This window comes from Bos indicus x Bos taurus, chromosome 15 (genome assembly GCF_003369695.1).
Source record: "Bos indicus x Bos taurus breed Angus x Brahman F1 hybrid chromosome 15, Bos_hybrid_MaternalHap_v2.0, whole genome shotgun sequence".
Classification (NCBI taxonomy): domain Eukaryota; kingdom Metazoa; phylum Chordata; class Mammalia; order Artiodactyla; family Bovidae; genus Bos; species Bos indicus x Bos taurus.
Genome location: NC_040090.1, coordinates 1,091,270 through 1,110,223, shown reverse-complemented (window position 1 = coordinate 1,110,223; position 18,954 = coordinate 1,091,270). Strand labels below are relative to the sequence as shown.

Below are 18,954 nucleotides of genomic sequence, written 5' to 3'. Positions count from 1 at the left end.
TCTGAGGATATAAAATGATTATCTAATTTCAATCTGCACTCTTCTCAATACAGGTGAGCCTGAAAATCTTTGCATTTTTATGAGCCATGTAGGTTTCCTCTATTGGAAAACTGCATGCTTATGTTTGATGCCTTTTGTTATACAGAAATTTAATATATTTTTACAATTTCATAAAAAATATTTGTAAACACCTTTATTCAGTGATAACTACTGTACAAAGAAACATACAATTCAATGTATACAAATCAGTAAGTCTGGAAAAATGCAAACACTTGTCATGCCATCAGTATAAAAAAGGCACTAGACGGATACACCCACTCCTTGGGTCCCTTTGTTCTTCTTCCCTTTTTGAGGAGTTGGGGGGATAAGATGCTTAACATGAGATCTACCCTTTTAAATTCTGAAATGCACAATACCATAATGTCAACTGCAGGCCTGAGAAGCTTGTATTTTAACAGTCAATGTATTATTAATCTTTTCCTTTATGGTTTTTATTTTTTGTGTCTTAAAGGCCCATACTAGTTTTTTACCTCTGCAAAAAATATTCCAGAATTTTTTTTTTGAAAGAAAAAGGAAATTATACACAAAGAACCATAAAAGGGAAAGCTGTAAAAACTTCAAAGTTATGTTTAATTCTCTTATTTTATGTATAAGAATGATAATAAAATATAAGCTCCATGAAAGCAAGGGCTTGTTATGTCTTGTTCTTCTTCTAATCCCCCAAACTGACCACAGTAGCTGGTACACAGCTGGGGCCACATATATAAATATATATTTGAATGAGGATGAAACAGAGGCAAAAATAAAGTGGCTGTTGGCTTTACATAAGACCCCAATGTAATGTTAGAGACTATACTTCAAGATTATCTCTGAGCCGAGATGGTAAATAAAAATGTAGTTAAAAGTATGGGAAGAATTTGATAAGGAGTGAGTATAATATGTTGACCACCCCCCACCCCAGATCTAAACTGCATTTCAGAATTATATTAACTTGGAAATAAGTTGATAAGCTCTAGTCATTCAAAGCTTGTGCGTTACATAAAATAGCACATATAACCTGACTTAGCCAATTGAAATAAGCTCAATATTGATTAAATTTACTTAAAAAGTAAGCTAGATAGGTCAAAAATGAAACCTAAATTAAGAAACCACAAAAGAGAAGGTTAAGTACTTACTTTCTATTCTGTTGCTGTCTCTGATGCAAAAGTCGACGGTGCTGTGGATGAAGGTGGGTTGTGTCTGGTCTAAACATTGGAGCCTGTGATCTAAGAAAAAAGGGAAAGATGTTCAGTTCTGTCCTTCTGATGACCTGAAGCTTTAAAGAATGTGGTCAATAACTGGATAACTTCACACAGGTTCACCCAAGAGAATGTTGGTGTCTACTCTAAGAAGATCTTTCATAAGGAAGACATAGCTGTATTATCATATCTTCCACAAAAGACAATTATCAACTCCCAAGAAGACAATCATAAAATCTGAATCAGCAGTAAGCGAGTTTAATTCTCTTTGCTCCTAACTGTTAAAGAGAGCTCTCTAACTAAATTTAATGTACTCAAGTTCACATTTGGAAATGACACTGAGAATATACCTGTGACAGTTGATTTAATATGTCGACTTGTCTCAGACACCCAGTTGTTTGGACAGTCATCTAGACGTTGCTGTGATGGTATTCTGTAGATGCTATTAACATTTACAATTACTAACTTTAAGAGAGAGAAAGATGGCCCTAGATAATGTGGGTGGGCCTTGCCTATCAGTTGAAGGCCCTAAAAGGAAAACCAGTTTCCCAGAGAAGGAATTTTGCCTCAAGACTGGAACATGGGAAGGCCTGACTGAGTTTCCAGCCTGCTCACCTGCCCTACAAATTCAGACCTCAGGTTGCAACCACAACTTCCGACAGAATGTCCAGCCTGCTGGCCTGCCCTACGGATTTTGGACTTCCTAGCCCCACAATCATGTAAGCCAATGCCTTAAAGTAAATATCTTCTTTATATCCTACTGGTTCTGCTTCTTAGGAGAACCCTGAGACGACGTGATATATAAAACACAATTTCACTGAAGCAGGAACTTAAACCTCTATCGTAAAATCCCAGTGGAAGCAAGCAAGTAGCTAAGCACTGAGATTAGCTGACAACTCAGCATCTATTTCTCTGTTCCTCTTTTTTTTTTTTGGTTGCACGATGTACCTTGCTGGATCTCAGTTCCCCTGACTGAACATGGGCCATGGCAGTAAAAGCACTGAGTCCTAACCACGGGACCATCAGGGACTCCCCTCTCTGCTCCGTAGTGTAAGACAAGTCTTGTTAGGTGAGCAGCACTTCACGCATGTATGTGTGTGTGTCGAATGGATACGTGAGACATAAGAAACTTCAGAAGAAATGAAAAAGGTGATTATTAACGTGCAAATGTAAGTAGGAAGCATCTTGTTGTTGTTTAGTTGCTGAATTGTGCCCTACTCTTTGCGACCCCAAGGACTGCAGCCCATCAGGCTCCTCTGTCCATGGGATTTCTCAGGCAAGAATCCTGGAAGGGGTTGCCATTTCCTTCTCCAGGGGATCTTTCCGACCCAGGGATGGAACCCACCTCTCCAGCACTGGCAGGCAGTTCTTTATCACTGAGCCACCTGGGAAGCCCAGGAAGCACATGACTGGAGGGAAATGTGATTCATATGAAACCTTGGAGACCATCCAACATTTCTGTGTTTGGCAACTTGAGGATCAAATAACAGCTCAAAATACATCATTTGAAAATAGCAAGGAGACTGCTACCTTCTATCACTAAACGTCAACAATCAAGAGACTCAGCGGACCAGGGACAGGCAATCACACTTCTCTGTATACCTTAGGTTTTGCAGGTGGGGTCCTGGGCCAGGGGGGTGCTGCTGCGGAGGGGGCGGTGTAGTGGGGGGTGGGGCGCTGAAGAAGGCGCGGAAGCCTGGCGCCGGGGGGAGCATCTGCCCAATTCGCCCTTGCAACAGCTTGGGATTCATGGCGGCAAGTGGGCTGCCCACGAATCCAGGGACCCGTGCAAACTGGCTGGGAGACATCCGTCCAGGCTGTAGCTGCAAGAAGAACAAGATCTTGGATTTAGTTGATTGGCAGGTCCCCTTACTTTCATCCACAGAACAGTGAATACTGTTTCCATCAATAACTTTGCTTGAGAAAGTAATGGGGGGAAGAAAGAAGAGGCAGTAGGAATTGATTAGTAGCGAGAATAAAAAAAAGGGGGGGGGGATGTGAGCTAGTGAACGCTAGGAAAGTTAGGTGAGCTCTTTACAGGCTGAGCTAATCCTACGCTTACCTGTGCTCCTCCAAGAAGCTGTGCTCTCTGGAGGGGGCTGAGGACAGGAGGGACGCTAGGGGGAAAAGGGTGGCCCAGCAGGGAGGAGTTCTTAAAAAAAAAAAAAAAAAGGAAACGAAAACATTAGTCATACCATAAAAACAGAGAAATAACAGGGGAACGCACTAGAAACGCAGAATAGACATGGACAGGAAAACTCCCAAAGGGTAGAGCTGAGCTGTCCACTGAAGGGACGTGAGGGAGAGTAAAGCTAGGAGTTACGAACCACTAGGATTATGTAATGGGAAAAGGAAGCAGGAGAACGAAGGACTGTAACAGCACGAAACCAGATCATATCAAGTTTAGATCTTTAAAGATACGAAATGAGTTGAGGTAAGAAATAGCTGAACACAATGAACCATGTTTCCTGACCTGGGTACTCTTAAGATCCAGAAATTCAAGTATGGAGATTATGAAAAACATGTATCATTTAGGAGGTATCGATACACCAGGCACTGATCAGAAAACACACACTGCACGTCTTCACTAGGCTGCAGAGCGGCATACCGGGACACTGCAGAGCTGGTTTGGAGACATCCTCTCACCATAGGGAGCAGGATACCGTGGCGGCATTGGGGGCCGAACGTGGACAGGCTTTGGACACAGAATCTATAAGGACAAGCACACATACAACTGCACTCAGTGAAGCCAGTTTTCCCTCCACCTGTACCCCCTCCCCTCGAGTACTGGCAGAGACACAGAACTCAATGCGAAGCCCTACTTCTAAGCAAACTGCTATGGCTTTGGTCCACGTGTAGAACCTTCGGTCACTTCCTCTCACAAATATCAAGCAACGTGCCACTTTTTAACTGAGGAAGATTTAGCTAATTCTCCAGTTATCCCCACCCTTCCATGCTATCTGAGGGAGGTACCAGCAGATACTCTGACTTGCAAATTCTCTCCAAGAGGATATGTTTTGGTAGCAGTGAGGGAGATGGAATAAGAAAGCTGGAGGATTAACTAAGTCCTATTCTGAAGCCCCTGTGATATGGCCGCCATGCTCAGCTCTTTTGTGTCCACTGTGACTCCACCATTTCAGAGGATATTGAGCCTAACTAGGCCATACCAACACCACCCTCCCCCCATACCTTCCACATTGGCCTTCCTTTCCAGCTGCTGGTTTCAGGTGGAGGGAAGTCTATGGAACAGGACTGCACAGGCTCTAGGGAAAGCAGGGATATCTTAAAGGTAAAAAGGGATGTGGACAATGCTGTGTGTCCCCACTCCCCCCAGCTTTCAGCTACCTCTCTGCCAAGGTTTTGGGCAGCCAGTAAAACACTTTAAAACGGATATTTACACTAAATGTGGTTAACTACCCTTTTTCTCCCCCAATTAAAAGGCAGCAGCAACAGGAGCAGCACCAGCAAAGGGCATTGGGGAATGTGTCTCTTGTTTGTGCTAACTTCTCCTCTAATCGGCTATTTTTCTTTCTAATCTAATGCCTACCCCACACTTCCACCCTCCTCCCAGTAGCACATTTCCCAAAGAGTTTTGCCCAGATTCCCAGTATCCTGGGCTGAGTGCCTGTTGAGGAGAGGTACCTGCTGGTTGAAGCTGGGCACAGCCATCTGCTTAGGTGGGGTGCCTATGGGGACAGCTCTAACAGGAGGACTCCCAATGACAGGCGAGGTGGACCGCCTTGGTAATGCGCGCTCGGAAAGGTCCCGATCGTCTTCTGGGCCCTGGGGGGGCCTCTGAGGCAAGGCATATTCTAACACAGACACTGTAGGCATTTCCTAATTGAGGAAGTAGTGTTAAAAAAATTAGCTAGCTTGAAATCTCTTCATCACCTTTACAGACGCCCAATACCTTGAGAAATTATTTTTTTAATTTTTATTTAGTTTTATTTCACATCCAATAAAATTTACCCTCTGTGGCGTATAGGACTAAATTCTGATAAATGCAGAGTCACGGACTTGCCGCCAAAATCAAGACTCAGCAGTTCTGTCACTCCCCAAACTGCCTCAGCGCTGCCCATTTGCAGTCGCCTCTCCCGTCACCCTCAACCACTGGCCAACATCGGTCTGCTCTGTCCTGACAGTTGTGCCTAAAAATGACTGTGTGTGTGTGTTGTGTGCGTTCAGTCGCTTGGTCGTGTCCAACTCTCTGCAGCCCTACAGACTGTAGCCCGCCAGGTTCCTCTGTCCGCGTATTCCAGGCAAGAATACTGGAGCGAGTTCCCATTTCCTACTCCAGGGGATCTTCCCGGCCCAGGGATAGAACCCGTGTCTCTTGCAACTCTTGCACTGCGGGCAGATTCTTTATCACTAGCGTCACCTGGGAAGCCCCTAAAATGACTTTAATTGAAATTGAGATCATAAGCTGCCAAAATTTTCATGTTCCAATGGCTCCCTTTCAACCATTTCAAAGGAAAGCACAATCAAGTGAGCATTACCATGGAGTCTGAGGTTCAGCTATGGCTGCTGGACGATGTGACCAACACGAGGCCAGCAGAGAACATACATCTATACATCACTCCAGTAAGGGAAGGGCAATAACAGGAGCCAGGCTGCGGATGCTAGGAATTTTATATAATGAGAAAACGTTTAATACCTGAGCAAGCAGTGGTCCTCGGATTCGCCTCAGAACTTCAGATCCATCCCAGATGCTGGAATTGAGACTTCCTGGTTGGGGCTAGCAAGAAAGGAAAACACATACAAAGTGTGGAACAGTGCAGGCTCTCTGGGGAACTTACCAGTTTGTAGTGAACAAAGCTCTCAAAGAGCTGCAACTGTTGAGGATAAAGAAACTACAGCATTCTAGAAAATACCTTATACCCCAACTTCATCTCTAGAACTGCTATCATAAGGAATAATATCACCAAATTTCTATGGCATGTGTAATTCTCTCAGTATGGTAAATCAGCTCACAGCCACTTACTTGCAACACGGGCCTGGTCTGTACCGCCCTCATGATAGCTGGGTCTTCAAGTTCATTTTCAATCACCATCTTGCTGAGCCTCTCTGCTAGATTCTCCTCATGGTCACCCAACAAGTCCATCTCATCCCTTTCTCCATTGCCGCTTTGTTCATTAACTGCTGCAGGTAGCTTCTCTTCCAGTTCAGCCAGGCGCTCATGTGCTTCCTGCCAATCATCATCTATGAGGAAATCAGAAAAAGAAACAGAGTTCATATTGGAATAAAAAGTTTCATGAAATTCTTCTGTTAACCAAATAAACAATTCCAACTCCAGAAGACAGGTGGGAAGTTAAATTTCCACCTAGACACATGAAATAAGATTTAAATTAAGGGGGCACATTTAAAGTGGGCTTCTCACTATTGAGAACAAACATCCTATCAGGAATAAAATTCAAACTTTTAGAGTAACAGATTAATACATTAGCAATGGCATCTAGATTATATTCTGAAACTGATTTCTAAATTGGTGATATATATGTGTACTACAACCTGTGGCTTTGAGATTCTGTGACATTTTAGGCAAAAACTCATGCTAGCATACGACTTTCTCTTAGATAACTGTCATCTTCTTTACAAGCTTTTAAATCCATTCCTTTCATCCAGTTAGTGTGTTTTGAGCATCTATCATGTGACAAACACTGTTCTAGGTGCATGGCATACATCACTGTAAGAAACAGACAAGGGAAGTGACATTTGAGCAAAAATTCAAGAGTTAAAAAGTTCACCACATGGATATCTAGGGGAAGCGTGTCTCAGGCAAAGGACGGTCAGTATAGAGGACTTAAAATGAGAGACTGACAATTTTCAGAAGCAGCAAGGACTGCGTTTGGACTGGAACGAACACGGGTGAAGGGAGAAGAAAAATGAGGTTGGCATGGATTGGGGGGAGCTCTCGGGGGTCCTTTAGAGCTGCTCTGAAATGGGACCCCGAGAAGTCAGGATGTGGCTGGGCTTGCTGAAAGAATTGATCTGGTTGCTGTGCTGAAAACAGATTTGGGGAGAAGGGGGTCGCACTACGGGAAGAATGGAGGTCTGTTAGCAGGCTACTGCAGTACGTCAGGGGAAAGGTGAGGCTCAGCTCTCTTCTTTAACTGTCTCCGTTTCTGTACACTACTATGGAGTCTGTATCACTGATCCTAGGTTATTTTCTCATTGTTTATGCTGACAGAGGATTATTTCACAGATGAAAATCTACAGAAGCCTTTATCAGCTTCTCCAGAACTAGACCTCATCTCCATCACCTCTTTCATTCCAGGCTCCTTAACCACATCACTCATCATTCCCTTCTACCTCCATCATAAAAGCGCTACTATTTCGCCTTTAGCATTCAAATTCAGACACCTTTCTTTCCCTCCTCACTGACGCTTTCTCTAAATAATCTTTTCATTTCAATTCTTACCTTTGCCTCATCTAACCCACCAAAACCCCATGTATTCTCTTGCATACATTACATATTTTTATTCCTATTTTAGTTTTATATGTTCTGCAAATCCAACACAGACAATAGGTAATTCTCTTTATAACTAACATCACAACACAGAATTCTGAAGAACTGTCCTTAATGACAATCCTCCCCATTTTATTTTTCTATATATCTCGTTTAAAGAAAGGAGAAGGACTGGAAACAACATGCAAAGAAAAAAAAAGTGTCTAGTATATACTAAGGGTGTAATAAATGGTAGCTACTTCAAAAAAAGATTTAGACTTTCATATGGAACTTGTTAAAAGTATCTTTACTCTTTTTTCCTGTTTACAAATACATGTTTGCTAAAAAAAAAATTTTAAACATTATACAAATATGTAACTCAGCAAAACTTCCCCACAATTCTTCAGGAATGTTAAATTTTTAAAAGTAGAAACACAAAGTAGGATATCTGATACGATCAGAACCACTGTCTAGTCTTGGAGGGCTGTGATAGATCTGAATGTACTATGTACAGTAAGGGAAAAATCTAGTTTAGATGAAAATTTAGAGTACTAAATTATCAGTTATTAAAAAAAACAAGGAATAGCATAATCAAAAATCAATTGTGACATTAATACTTGGTGTCATCTTTGCTAAAGAAGAGTAAGCTAGGATGCTCTGAAGGACCAACTGCTTTTTCCAACCTTATTGACTCAACAATGCCAAAAAAAGGGGGGAAAAAAAAAGAGTCTATGATCCCTAATTATGGGATGTTTTAAAAACATTTATTACCCAAATTTAAGAAACTGATTTCTTAATGGATTAATTCTAATGTAGAAGAGTTTCCATTCACTTCTCATAATCCTATTTACTAACTTTTCTATGAAGTGAAGTGAAGTCGCTCAGTCATGTCCGACTCTTTGCGACTCCACGGACTGTAGCCTACCAGGCTCCTCGGTCAATGGGATTTTCCAGGCAAGATTACTGGAGTGGGTTGCCATTTCCTTCTTCAGGGGATCTTCCCGACCCAGGGATCGAACCTGGGTCTCCCGCATTGTAGGCAGACACTTTACCATTTGAGCTACCAGGGAAGCTTTACTATATGTCTCATCAAAGACGATTATCTATTTGTCCTTAGTAATTAATTTAAAAAACACTGATTAGTAGCCATATTCTGTAAGAAAGGCTCTGTTGTGAATTGTTACTTTTTCAAATATGTAAGTAAAGAAATCTATGCCACAAAACGCCATCATCATTTTATGTATTTCCTGTTTTGTGAAAAATCACCTGAAGCAACGTCAGAGGCCACACATGGCCTTGGTGTAAAAAGACACTTCACTCTGTATCTTCTTTGAATGACTGAAAAATATAGTTACTTAAACATGCCTTTGTTTGTTTGACCTCAACCCACACTCGCCAAAATGATAAAGGGTAGGGGAAAACAACAAGAGAAATGAAGGGAAAGAGATACCTATTTTCCTTTAACTATAACCTATACTCTGGGACTTCCCTGGTGATCTGATGGCTAACACTGTGCTCCCAGTGCAGAGAGCCCCGGTTCAACCTCTGGTCAGGGAACTAGATCCCACATGCCACAGTGAAGATTCTCATGTGATGCAACTAAGACTCAGTACAGCCAAATAAATACAAATGTTAAAAAAAATTAACCTATACCCAGATGTGAGTTACTAAAATCCTGTCTGCTTTTATAAACACGTACTTGTTGTGGCAATTCCCTTCAAATCTGTCTCTGGGATATATCTGAATAAAAACAAAATAAAAAGAAGTAGAGTTAATTTAACTTTAGAGCAATCTCAGTCTCTAAAGATTTCAGCAGTTATCAGTAAAAAGGAGGAAGAAACAATGAGGATCCTTCCACGTGGAGGCAGAAGATTTCCAAGGATTCCCCAAATACTGTTAAACATAACTTGTAGTTTACACTGATTGTATTTATAGTTACTTAACCTCTCTGACACTTTCCTTCTTCATTAGCTAAAATGACGATAATAATAGTGCCTACCTCATAAGATTGCTATCAGGATTGATAATATATGTAAAACATTTAGAATGGTCCCGAGCATCTAATAAGTACCTTGGAAGTGTAAGCTTTCGTTTTTAGAGAATGAGTTGAGGTTACTATGGCCCATTTATTGCTCAAAGATGACGCAAATATTTTTTTCCATGCAAAGACACTGACTAGTTTCTTACGGAAAGGTGACATCAGAGCATTTGTAGCCAGTGACTTAAAATAACTACTGTATTAACAGGTATTACTCAAGACACTCACTCCTTGAGTTAAAAACCATCAAGTCAAAACATATGTCATAGGTCTAACATTCTACCTCCTTGTTTAAATTCTCTACCCATCTGTGGAAGTACATTAAACAAGTCACAGGTGGACTTAGAAATGTTCTTTTTATAAATCTGTATACTATTTATATCAAGGTGTTAGGAGGAACTAGGATTTTAACCTTACAATTGTCTCAATGTTAAGGGCTCACATTTAGAAATCTTTTCTCAACTACAGACTCTGTAGACCAAGAAGTCCTTAACCATCCTTGTGCCTCAGGGTACAGAAACGGGCTGCCCTATCCACCTGCGATTTCGCAGCTCTTACCTTTTTACCACCTGTTCTTTTACTGTGTAACCCTAGGGGCTTTTTCAATGTGTGTGCACTTTTTGCTTTTCCATCCCATAAAATACAATTCTGCATACTTTAAAATTCTTTTAGGGCAATACTTTCCTTATCTTGGGAGAAACTCAGAAAAAAAAAGACTGTCGAGCACTCTGGAAGTCAGGGAGAAGGCAAGACTATTTCTCTCCAGTCCAGGTTCAAAACTGAGGACATTTGCTATGTCCTGTCTTAATATATTTCATTTTAATACAGACGAATTTGCTACAAAATGGTAACATTCGGTACACTATTTTAAGAGAGAAAGAGTTCCAGAAGCAAGCACACACTTGTTTGGAGCTTTATTGTATTCTATAGGTTTTTACTAAAGTTTCAAATATAATCTGCAATTTCCATCAGCCCCCTGCTCCCGCCATTCTCTGTTCTTCCCCTCCTTCCCTGTGGTCTCCCTGGAGAAAGAACAGCATCTTAGATCATCCTCTGGGACGAGGTCTTCCCTTAAACTACGGCTGGAATCCAAAAGGTCTTCAGTTCCCTTTTGTAATGAGCCTTGCTTCCACCTTAAATACTTCTCTTCCTGCTCCCAAAAGTGGCAGTTTTAGCTCTCCAGTGAATTCTCTAAACCCTGACTGAACAGAGAACATTTTTTCATTTTTGCCAGTTAACTCAGTCTAAGCTTAAACAAACAAGTCATTTAGGTCACTGCAAAACCAGTAACCAATACGACGTTTTTAAAGACCTTCTTTGTTTTTGATATTCAACATTTTGGGGTTACTCAATACTGATAAGTTTCCTCTTCTTCTTCCTTATTACTTAAGTTTGAATATTTGTTGCTTAGACAGAGTTCAAAGAAACTCCACACATTCACACATCCCAGTGTAAATGCGGTCATTGTTGTTTTTCAACACCATCAAAGCAAAGATAGCCGCATCTCCCTCTCTCTTTTTGGCCTCGCACATGCTGGATCTTAGTTCTCCAACCAGAAATGGAACCGGGGCCCTTGGCAGTGAGAGTTCAGCCTTAAGCACTGGACCACTAGGGAATTCCCTCACCTATTCATCTTTTAAGTACACTTTAATTTTAACTTATTAGTATGCTTGTTCTAGAATCTCAAATTTCAAACTTTATCATATAAACTTGCCCCCTAAATTTCTCATCTCAGTAATTATAACCATGACCTCTAGTTTAGTTTGGCTCTTTAATTTTTTAACCTCTTCCAATTCCTGAAATATTATCTATCTCCAGGGATGAGAAAATCTCATTTGTACACAGCACTTTTCTAATTTATGAAGACTTTCTATCACCAAAATTCTTGGAATCAAAAACTCTATTTAACTGAATATACTACAGTACAACAGAGGATCATGCTATATACTACTGATCAACTAAATTTTAAAACATACATATCAAAACCTGAGTTTTCTCCTAGTCCACTAGTTAAGTTGTATGTTCCACAAATAAATATTTACTTCTTCTAGGATTATTTTCTGGAGAAGGAAATGGCAAGCCATTCCAGTGTTCTTGCCTGGAGAATCCCAGGGACGGGGGAGCCTGGTGGGCTGCCATCTACAGGGTCGCATAGAGTCGGACACGACTGAAGTGACTTAGCAGCAGGATTATTTTCAGCCTTTATAAAATGTGTACTTCTCTAATCACTTGATTTTCTCATAGTGTCAACTGAGGGCCACAGATCATAAAGCTGGGAGGGACATGGCTTAGAAAAACACCTGGTTTTTGTAAGTGAGGCAAACAGAAGCCCAGAGGAGCACGGTAGATGCTTGGAGTGAAGAATAGAAGTCTGCCAACTCTGTGAATGAGGATATTCCTGCTAAGACAAAAGTATCAATGCTGATAAAAGACAGCATTTGAAAAGAGCAGGAGACCGAGACATTATAAAAGAAAGCTGTCACTTACCAACTGCACCTGACCCAAATGTATCATCATTGAATTGATCAATCTCTTCGTCCTCCTCTCCCAGGCCCTGAAATGCATCTTCATCTTCATCCAGAGGACAATCCTCCAAAGACTTAAAAAAAAAAAAAAGAGAAAAAAAGATTAGCTATTCAGGAAGTTCACAACCTCATTTTCAAAATGTTCTAAAAATGTTCTTACCTTACCAATCTACACAATAGCTTCATTATGACTTTCTGTACAGATGGCATTTTTTCTATCCCCCAATTTCCCTGACATTGGAAGATTCAGTACCTTTTCTGTCAGCTTCCCTTTCCTATTTATTTAACCTCTTCCCCCCAAACTTCCATTTCTCTATTTATCAAGGCTCTAATAATAGCATTTCCTCATGCAACCAAGAAATTAGGCCTGCAACTTCCTTTCCATCACTTGTTACAATGACAACTGAAAATGAACACTTTTTTTGCCTGAGTTATTTTTCACTGAAATTCTCATCTTTCCCATGTTCATGTCATGTTCTCAACTATTAAGCCCTTTTAAAGCTTTCTCTCCATTTTCCTTCACACATTTTGTTTTCCTATAGGCTCAAACTCAGTGGTAAAAGAGAAAGCTAAGTTTTCAATCACAGTGAACTCTTGAAAAACTGTGATGTGACGAGTTCAAGCTCAGTCTCTACTCCTACAAGAGATGCCAACCTGGACAAGCCACACCCCTTCTGATTAATTCATTCAATACCTCCTGAGCACCTATTGTGTCTCAGGCTGTGTTAGACTTTAAACCACAGTCTCTTTAAGTGGTAATGCAGGGACAATACCATCTCCTTCAGAGGTGTTGTGAGGCTCAAAGGAGGCACAGTTTTAGACAAACACTGGATACTGCTAAACAATGCTAGATATCACCATAACAACCTAGGTGTGTTCTAAACACTCCCTTCCCTCCCTCTTCATTTCACTTTTCAGCTGATTAATTTTCCAAGTTTTCTTGGGAATTTTGCCTACTGCATCTCATCGCTTCTCTCCATATTTTCATAAAGTCAGTTTGATCTTGAGCCATTCCTATCAAATAGAAGGTCTATGTGTCCACAGTTTTCAAAGACTCAGGGTCGGAAATCCACTCTCTCTGCAGGCACATTTCTGATATACCTTGACTGACCACCTCTCAGCGAGGCTGTTCCCAAACGAAAAGTTAGGTTCAAGGGCCAGTCTACCCATCTTAAGTCCTCCCAAACTCAACACGAAACAAGCAAGCGACTGCCTCCACATCAGAGGCAACTTCTCCAAGCACTCGCAAATCACGAAAGTCTACTGAACCAAATCACTGCTTCTCAAATTGGAGAGACTCTTAGGGATCACCTAGACCAACCCTGTCAGTTCTACAAGTCCCAGAAACCCTGTCCAAGGCATCAGGAGTCGCTAGAGGTCACACGGCGAGTTAGCGACAGCGCCAAGACTCTCGACTGGTCCTGCATTCCCGGGACCTTCCCCCAGCCCACGTCTCCGTCCGCTCGCCCCCAATGAACTCCTGCGGGACACGCCCCTCCCCAACCCCCAGTCCTCTTCAGTAAACAGTCCTCGGCCCCAGTCAGAAGGCAAGTCCGGGCCCCCGGGACCTGACGATCGCCCGTTTGTGAGGGGGAGACGCTTCCGTGTCCAGGGCGGGAAACGCGTCTCTGGCCTTTCCCGAGTGAGTCCTCCACAGGAATCACCGGCTGCGGGTGCAAGGCTCTCTACTCGGCGCTCCTCCGAGGCGGGGGCGGGGGGCTGTGTGGTCACGGTACTTCACGGGCCCGCCCCAGCCCAACACAGAGGTCAGCTCTCTCCGCCGGCCACCGACAGGGCGGTCCCGCCCCCCCCCCCCCAAAGCTGGCTCTCCACCCGCGGCTGAAACCCGCGACCCCAAACCGACGCCTTCCGCGGGGTCCCGCGGGTTCCCCCGGCCGCTCCCTCCTCCCCAGAGCGCGGGACCGACGCGCGTGAGAGAGAGACTGAAAGAGAGCTGGGCTTGTGCGGGACCGAGGGAGGGGTCACTTCCGGTCGCGGCGGCTCACCTCGTAGCGGAACATTCTTGGGGAGGGGGGGAGAGGGAGCGGGGAGGGGAATGGGAGAGGGAGGGAAGAGGCGCCGACTCCCCGGGCTCCTCCGTGCGCGGGTCCTCCACCGGCTCGCGACCCCTGGCCGCCGCCGTACGCCGGAGCGTGCGTGGGGACGTGCGCAGGCGCGCCTCGGAGAGGGCGGCCGCCCCGCTCGGCACCCGGCGGCGGCGGCTGCGCGGGGACAGATTTGGCGTCCCGCTTCCTAGTCTCAGCGGCGGGAAGGAGGTCCCGCGGCGAGAGACTGCGCACGCGCCGCCCGTCGGGGGCTTCCTCGCGGTCTAGGCTTGTAGCTCCGCCCCCTCCGGCTCCTCTGCGTTCGCCCGGCGCTCAGGTTCCAGTCACGAGTTTTCCGTCACCGACGGGGCGGAGAAAAGCCTTGTGATTGTCACAGGACAGGGCTTTGAAGAGTCCCAGGCTTAAGTTAGCCTGGGCTGGAAAAACGGAGATTCCTAGACTGTCTTTCCAACGTCCGACACCGTCTTCGAGTTGCTCGGGCGGTCCTCACGACTGACCGTTTGCGCCGAATGCGGGGGAGGGGCGGGGGGAGACGTTCAGGTCTTTGGAAGGGGCTGCGTTCGTCGCCACTTGCAGCGGCATGTCACCCGCTGAGCCGACAGCAGGCCAGGGCTGTGATTTATGTGTGTCTAAGTGGTGAGGGTGTTAAAAAAAAAAAAGGCCGAGGACTTGTTTAGGGAGGTTCCACCCGAGAGGTATTTTTAGGCCCCAGGCGCGCGGAGTGGGAGAGCAGAGAAGGGCAGCCCAGCCGTGGGCAGCACGGTCTTCGAGGCTGAGTGCGCCGCTGGGTGACACCAGCTCCTGAGAGGATCAAGCCCGGGAAGGCGTTTGCCCGGGGCGCCGTGCTTCCGGGAGCCTGTTGGGGAGATTTACCTCAACTAGCGCGGCCCGCCCTGCCCTTTCGGCCTCAGGACTCTCCTCGAGGATTAAACTCGCACAGCGAAGAATTAATTCCAAGAATTAAGGAGGGCGTTTCGCAACTCCTTTCTCCTGGTGTCTCAGAGTGCAGCCTCGCCTTAGGAGTGGCATAAATTCCTTGCGTGTTAGGATGACCAGCTTAATCAGAGTCTGAGGAGTGGAAATTGTGAATTTGGAACAGGAAGTTCTGGGTGGGAGGCAGTGCTTTGTCACTGGCTATTAGATTTGGAGCAAATTACCTAAACGTGTCTGAGGCTTAATTTCTCTGTAAAGTGCACTTAATGATCCCTGTCTCATAGAGTAGCGGTTCAATGGCACGATGATTCTAATACTACTCCTCATGATTGCGGTTTGTGAGATAGTGATACTGTTAATCGCTCAGTTGTGTCATTCGTTGCGACCCCATGGACTGTAACCCATGTTACAGCTGACGCCTCCTCTGTGCCTGGAGTTCTCCAGGCAGGACCACTGCGGTGGTTTCCTATTCCCTTTGGATCTTCCCCACCCAGGGATCGAACCTGGGTCTTCTGGATTGGCAGGCAGATTCTTTACCTTCTGAACTTGTGAGATGGGTACTATTATTTTCTGTACAGATGTGCAACCTGAGGATTAGAGATGTCAAATAATTTATCCTAAACCATTCCCTTGTAGCTCAGTCAGCATAGAATCTGCCTGCAGTGTAGGAGACCCGCGTCTCTGGGTCCCTGGGTCAGGAAGATCCTCTGGAGAAGGAAATGGCAACCCACTCCAGTATCCTTCCCTGGAAAATCTCATGGACACAGGAGCCTGCTGGGCTGCAGTCCATGGGGTTGCAAAGAGGAGTCGGCAAGACTGAGAGACTAACAGTAAACCACACATAGCAATGGCAACCAGGTCTCTCTGATTCCAAAAATCCAATCTCTTAATCACTGTGATGGTTTTACAAGTGAATGTTTACATGGGCCAGACCTAAAGCTTGAAATGGAGCAGGCTAAGTATAAGATGACAATTAGAATCCAAGCATTCATACAACATTACACAATGTCATATGCTGCTGCTACCACTTCAGTCGTGTCCGACTCTGTGCAGCCCTGTGGACTGCAGCCTACCAGGCTTATCCGTCCATGGGATTCTCTAGGCAAAAACACTGGAGTGGGTTAACAATGATCAAAGAATTGGTGCCATGTAGACCCATGCATGCGTGCCGAATCGTGCCCGACTCTGTGCAACCCCATGGACTGTAGCCCAGGAGGCTCTTCTGTCCATGGGGTTTTCCAGGCAGAAATACTGGAGTGGGTTGCCATTTCCTCCTCCAGGGGATCTTCCCATCCCAGGGATCAAACTCAAGTCTCTGAGTCTTCTGCACTGGCAGGAGGATTCTTTACCACTGCACCACCCGGGAAGCCTGGCAGATCGTGACCCACAGTCAAATCTGGCCAGCTGCCTGCTTTTGTCAGTAAAGTTTTGTTGGAATGCAGCCGTCCTTATTTATTTACATATTCTTGGTTGCTTTAGGGAACCAAGGGAGAGTTGCATACTTAGTGGAGGCCATTTGGCTAGCAAAGCCTGAAATATTTACTACCTGGCCTGTACAAAAACAGTTTGCTGATTCCTGATGTTGTGGATCCTGTTTTCTGATGATTACAGTAGAAATCAGAAATTTAAAAGAACTCTATGCCTCTAATTAATGATCTGCTTGAGAAAACATAATGGGAAGTAGGAAACATTTAGAACTAAGCTATAAACTTATTAACATAGAAAGATTTTTCAGTTCAGTTCAGTCGCTCAGTCGTGTCCGACTCTTTGTGACCCCATGAATTGCAGCACGCCAGGCCTCCCTGTCCATCACCAACTCCTGGTGTTTACCCAAACCCATGTCCATTGAGTTGGTGATGCCATCCAGCCATCTCATCCTCTGTCGTCCCCTTCTCCTCCTGCCCTCAATCTCTCCCAGCATCAGGGTCCTTTCCAATGAGTCAACTCTTCTCATGAGGTGGCCAAAGTATTGGAGTTTCAGCTTTAGCATCATTCCTTCCAAAGGACACCCAGGACTGATCTCCTTCAGAATGGACTGGTTGGATCTCCTTGCAGTCCAAGGGACTCTCAAGAGTCTTCTCCAACACCACAGTTCAAAAGCATCAATTCTTTGGCGCTCAGCCTTCTTCACAGTCCAACTCTCACATCCATACATGACCACTGGAAAAACCATAGCCTTGACTAGACGGACCTTTGTTAGCAAAGTAATGTCTCTGCTTTTGAATATGCTATCTAGGTTGGTCATAACTTTCCTTCCAAGGAGTAAGGGGGATACAGCTAAAGCAGTTTATATAGAAAATAGGATAATCTCAAAGAATAAGGAAAAAAATTATAAAGAGCAGAAGTGAAAGAAAGCAAGGTTATCATAGAGACCATGGATAAAATTACCTGTTTTTCTCACTGTGAGGCCTGTCTTTAATGGAGGTTCATGAGAATCCCTTTAGGTGAATAGTGTATTTTTTGAACTACATAACAGGCCCATTCTTTTCTTTTTAAAAAATATTTATTTATTTGGATTTGCAGCGCATTAGTTGCTGCATGTGGGATCTAATTCCCTGAACAGAGATTGAACCCAGGTCCTCTGTCTTGGGAGCACAGAATCTTATCCACTAGGCCACCAGAGAAGTCCCAACAAGCCCATTCTTAAGATGGAGAAGGTACAAATTATTTTCACAAGTAATTCTGGGGAAATACAGTATGAGGTCTCTGGAGAGTGTCCCTTGAGTGGATGGAATAAAAGTCTCTCCTTCATGCCAGGTGTATGAAAAAGGCTTTTGACATCAGAGAGAGGACATCAGTTAGTGAAAACTGCCATGCTTTGGCATTGTCTGTCCTTGTTCAGAAGTTGTAAATAATCCACTGTGGTATTTACAGACTCTAGACATGGTGGTAAAAATGTACTTTTTTGTAAGACTAGTTTCAGATGTTGTATTCATTTTCATTAAGTAATGTACAGCTCTACAATAGTGGTTCCCAGCCTCAGCAAGAGGGTTTATTAAAACAGGCTGCCGGGCCCCATCACCAGAGTTTATGAAGTTATGAAATAGGACCTAAGGATTACAGTTATACGGTTCCCAAGTGATGCAGATGCTATTGGTTCTGGGACTACACTTTGAGAACCACTGCTTTATTACCCTTGAGTGCTTGCAGAGGGTTATAGAGAGGGAGAAAAAGAGTGGTGGGCTGCCCAGAGGGTCATTGCTTACATAGTCAACAAAGTTGTAACGGACATTCTAGAAAGTTACGGGAACCTTTGGTGCAGCAGACCTTAGACAAAAAGATTAGCAATATAATGAAAATAAAAATGTATAAGACAAAAACTTGTGGTAAATTAAAAGAGCCCACAGATTCTTTGACTGTTCTCTCATTAAGAGGTGAGTTCTGTTTCCACGATTCCTTGAATCTGGACTGGATGTGATGGCTTTGACCAATGGAGAGGTGGGGGGAGGCATGCTGTGTCAGCTCTGTGTCTAGTCTCTAAGAAGGTTGACATTGTGGGTCCACGTTAGAGGCCTAGTTACCTTGCTGAGGAGGTCACATGGGAAGGCTCTGAGACTCCATGGAGAGCAAGAGGGGTCCAGCTGTAACCAAATCACCAGTCGCACTAGACTGATGAATAAAGCTGTCTTGGACTCTCCAGACCAACTCAACTACCAGCTGAGTATCATTGAGTGACCCCATTCAACCCCATGTGGAGTAGAAGAATCAC

General features: G+C 44.1%; 1 protein-coding gene across 6 annotated transcripts in view; it reads right to left on the bottom strand.

The window, feature by feature from the left end:
• Positions 1–14,514, bottom strand: part of PATL1 (PAT1 homolog 1, processing body mRNA decay factor) — a 34,371-nt gene extending 19,857 nt beyond the window's left edge. For 2 of the 6 annotated variants that reach the window (XM_027562219.1, XM_027562218.1), the window contains exons 1-10: positions 12,412–14,054; positions 12,209–12,320; positions 6,220–6,437; positions 5,893–5,973; positions 4,881–5,075; positions 4,428–4,499; positions 3,847–3,948; positions 3,301–3,390; positions 2,841–3,061; positions 1,176–1,265 (exon numbers count right to left, since the gene is read on the bottom strand). In XM_027562219.1, the coding sequence (XP_027418020.1) occupies positions 1,176–1,265; positions 2,841–3,061; positions 3,301–3,390; positions 3,847–3,948; positions 4,428–4,499; positions 4,881–5,075; positions 5,893–5,973; positions 6,220–6,437; positions 12,209–12,320; positions 12,412–12,456 (1,226 nt within the window). In that variant the 5' untranslated portion in view covers positions 12,457–14,054. Of the gene's footprint in view, positions 1–1,175; positions 1,266–2,840; positions 3,062–3,300; positions 3,391–3,846; positions 3,949–4,427; positions 4,500–4,880; positions 5,076–5,892; positions 5,974–6,219; positions 6,438–12,208; positions 12,321–12,411; positions 14,058–14,252 lie in introns of those variants that run through there. The other 4 variants (XM_027562220.1, XM_027562224.1, XM_027562223.1 and 1 more) reach the window with 4 other exon arrangements.
• Between the last annotated feature and the right edge of the window lie 4,440 nt (positions 14,515–18,954).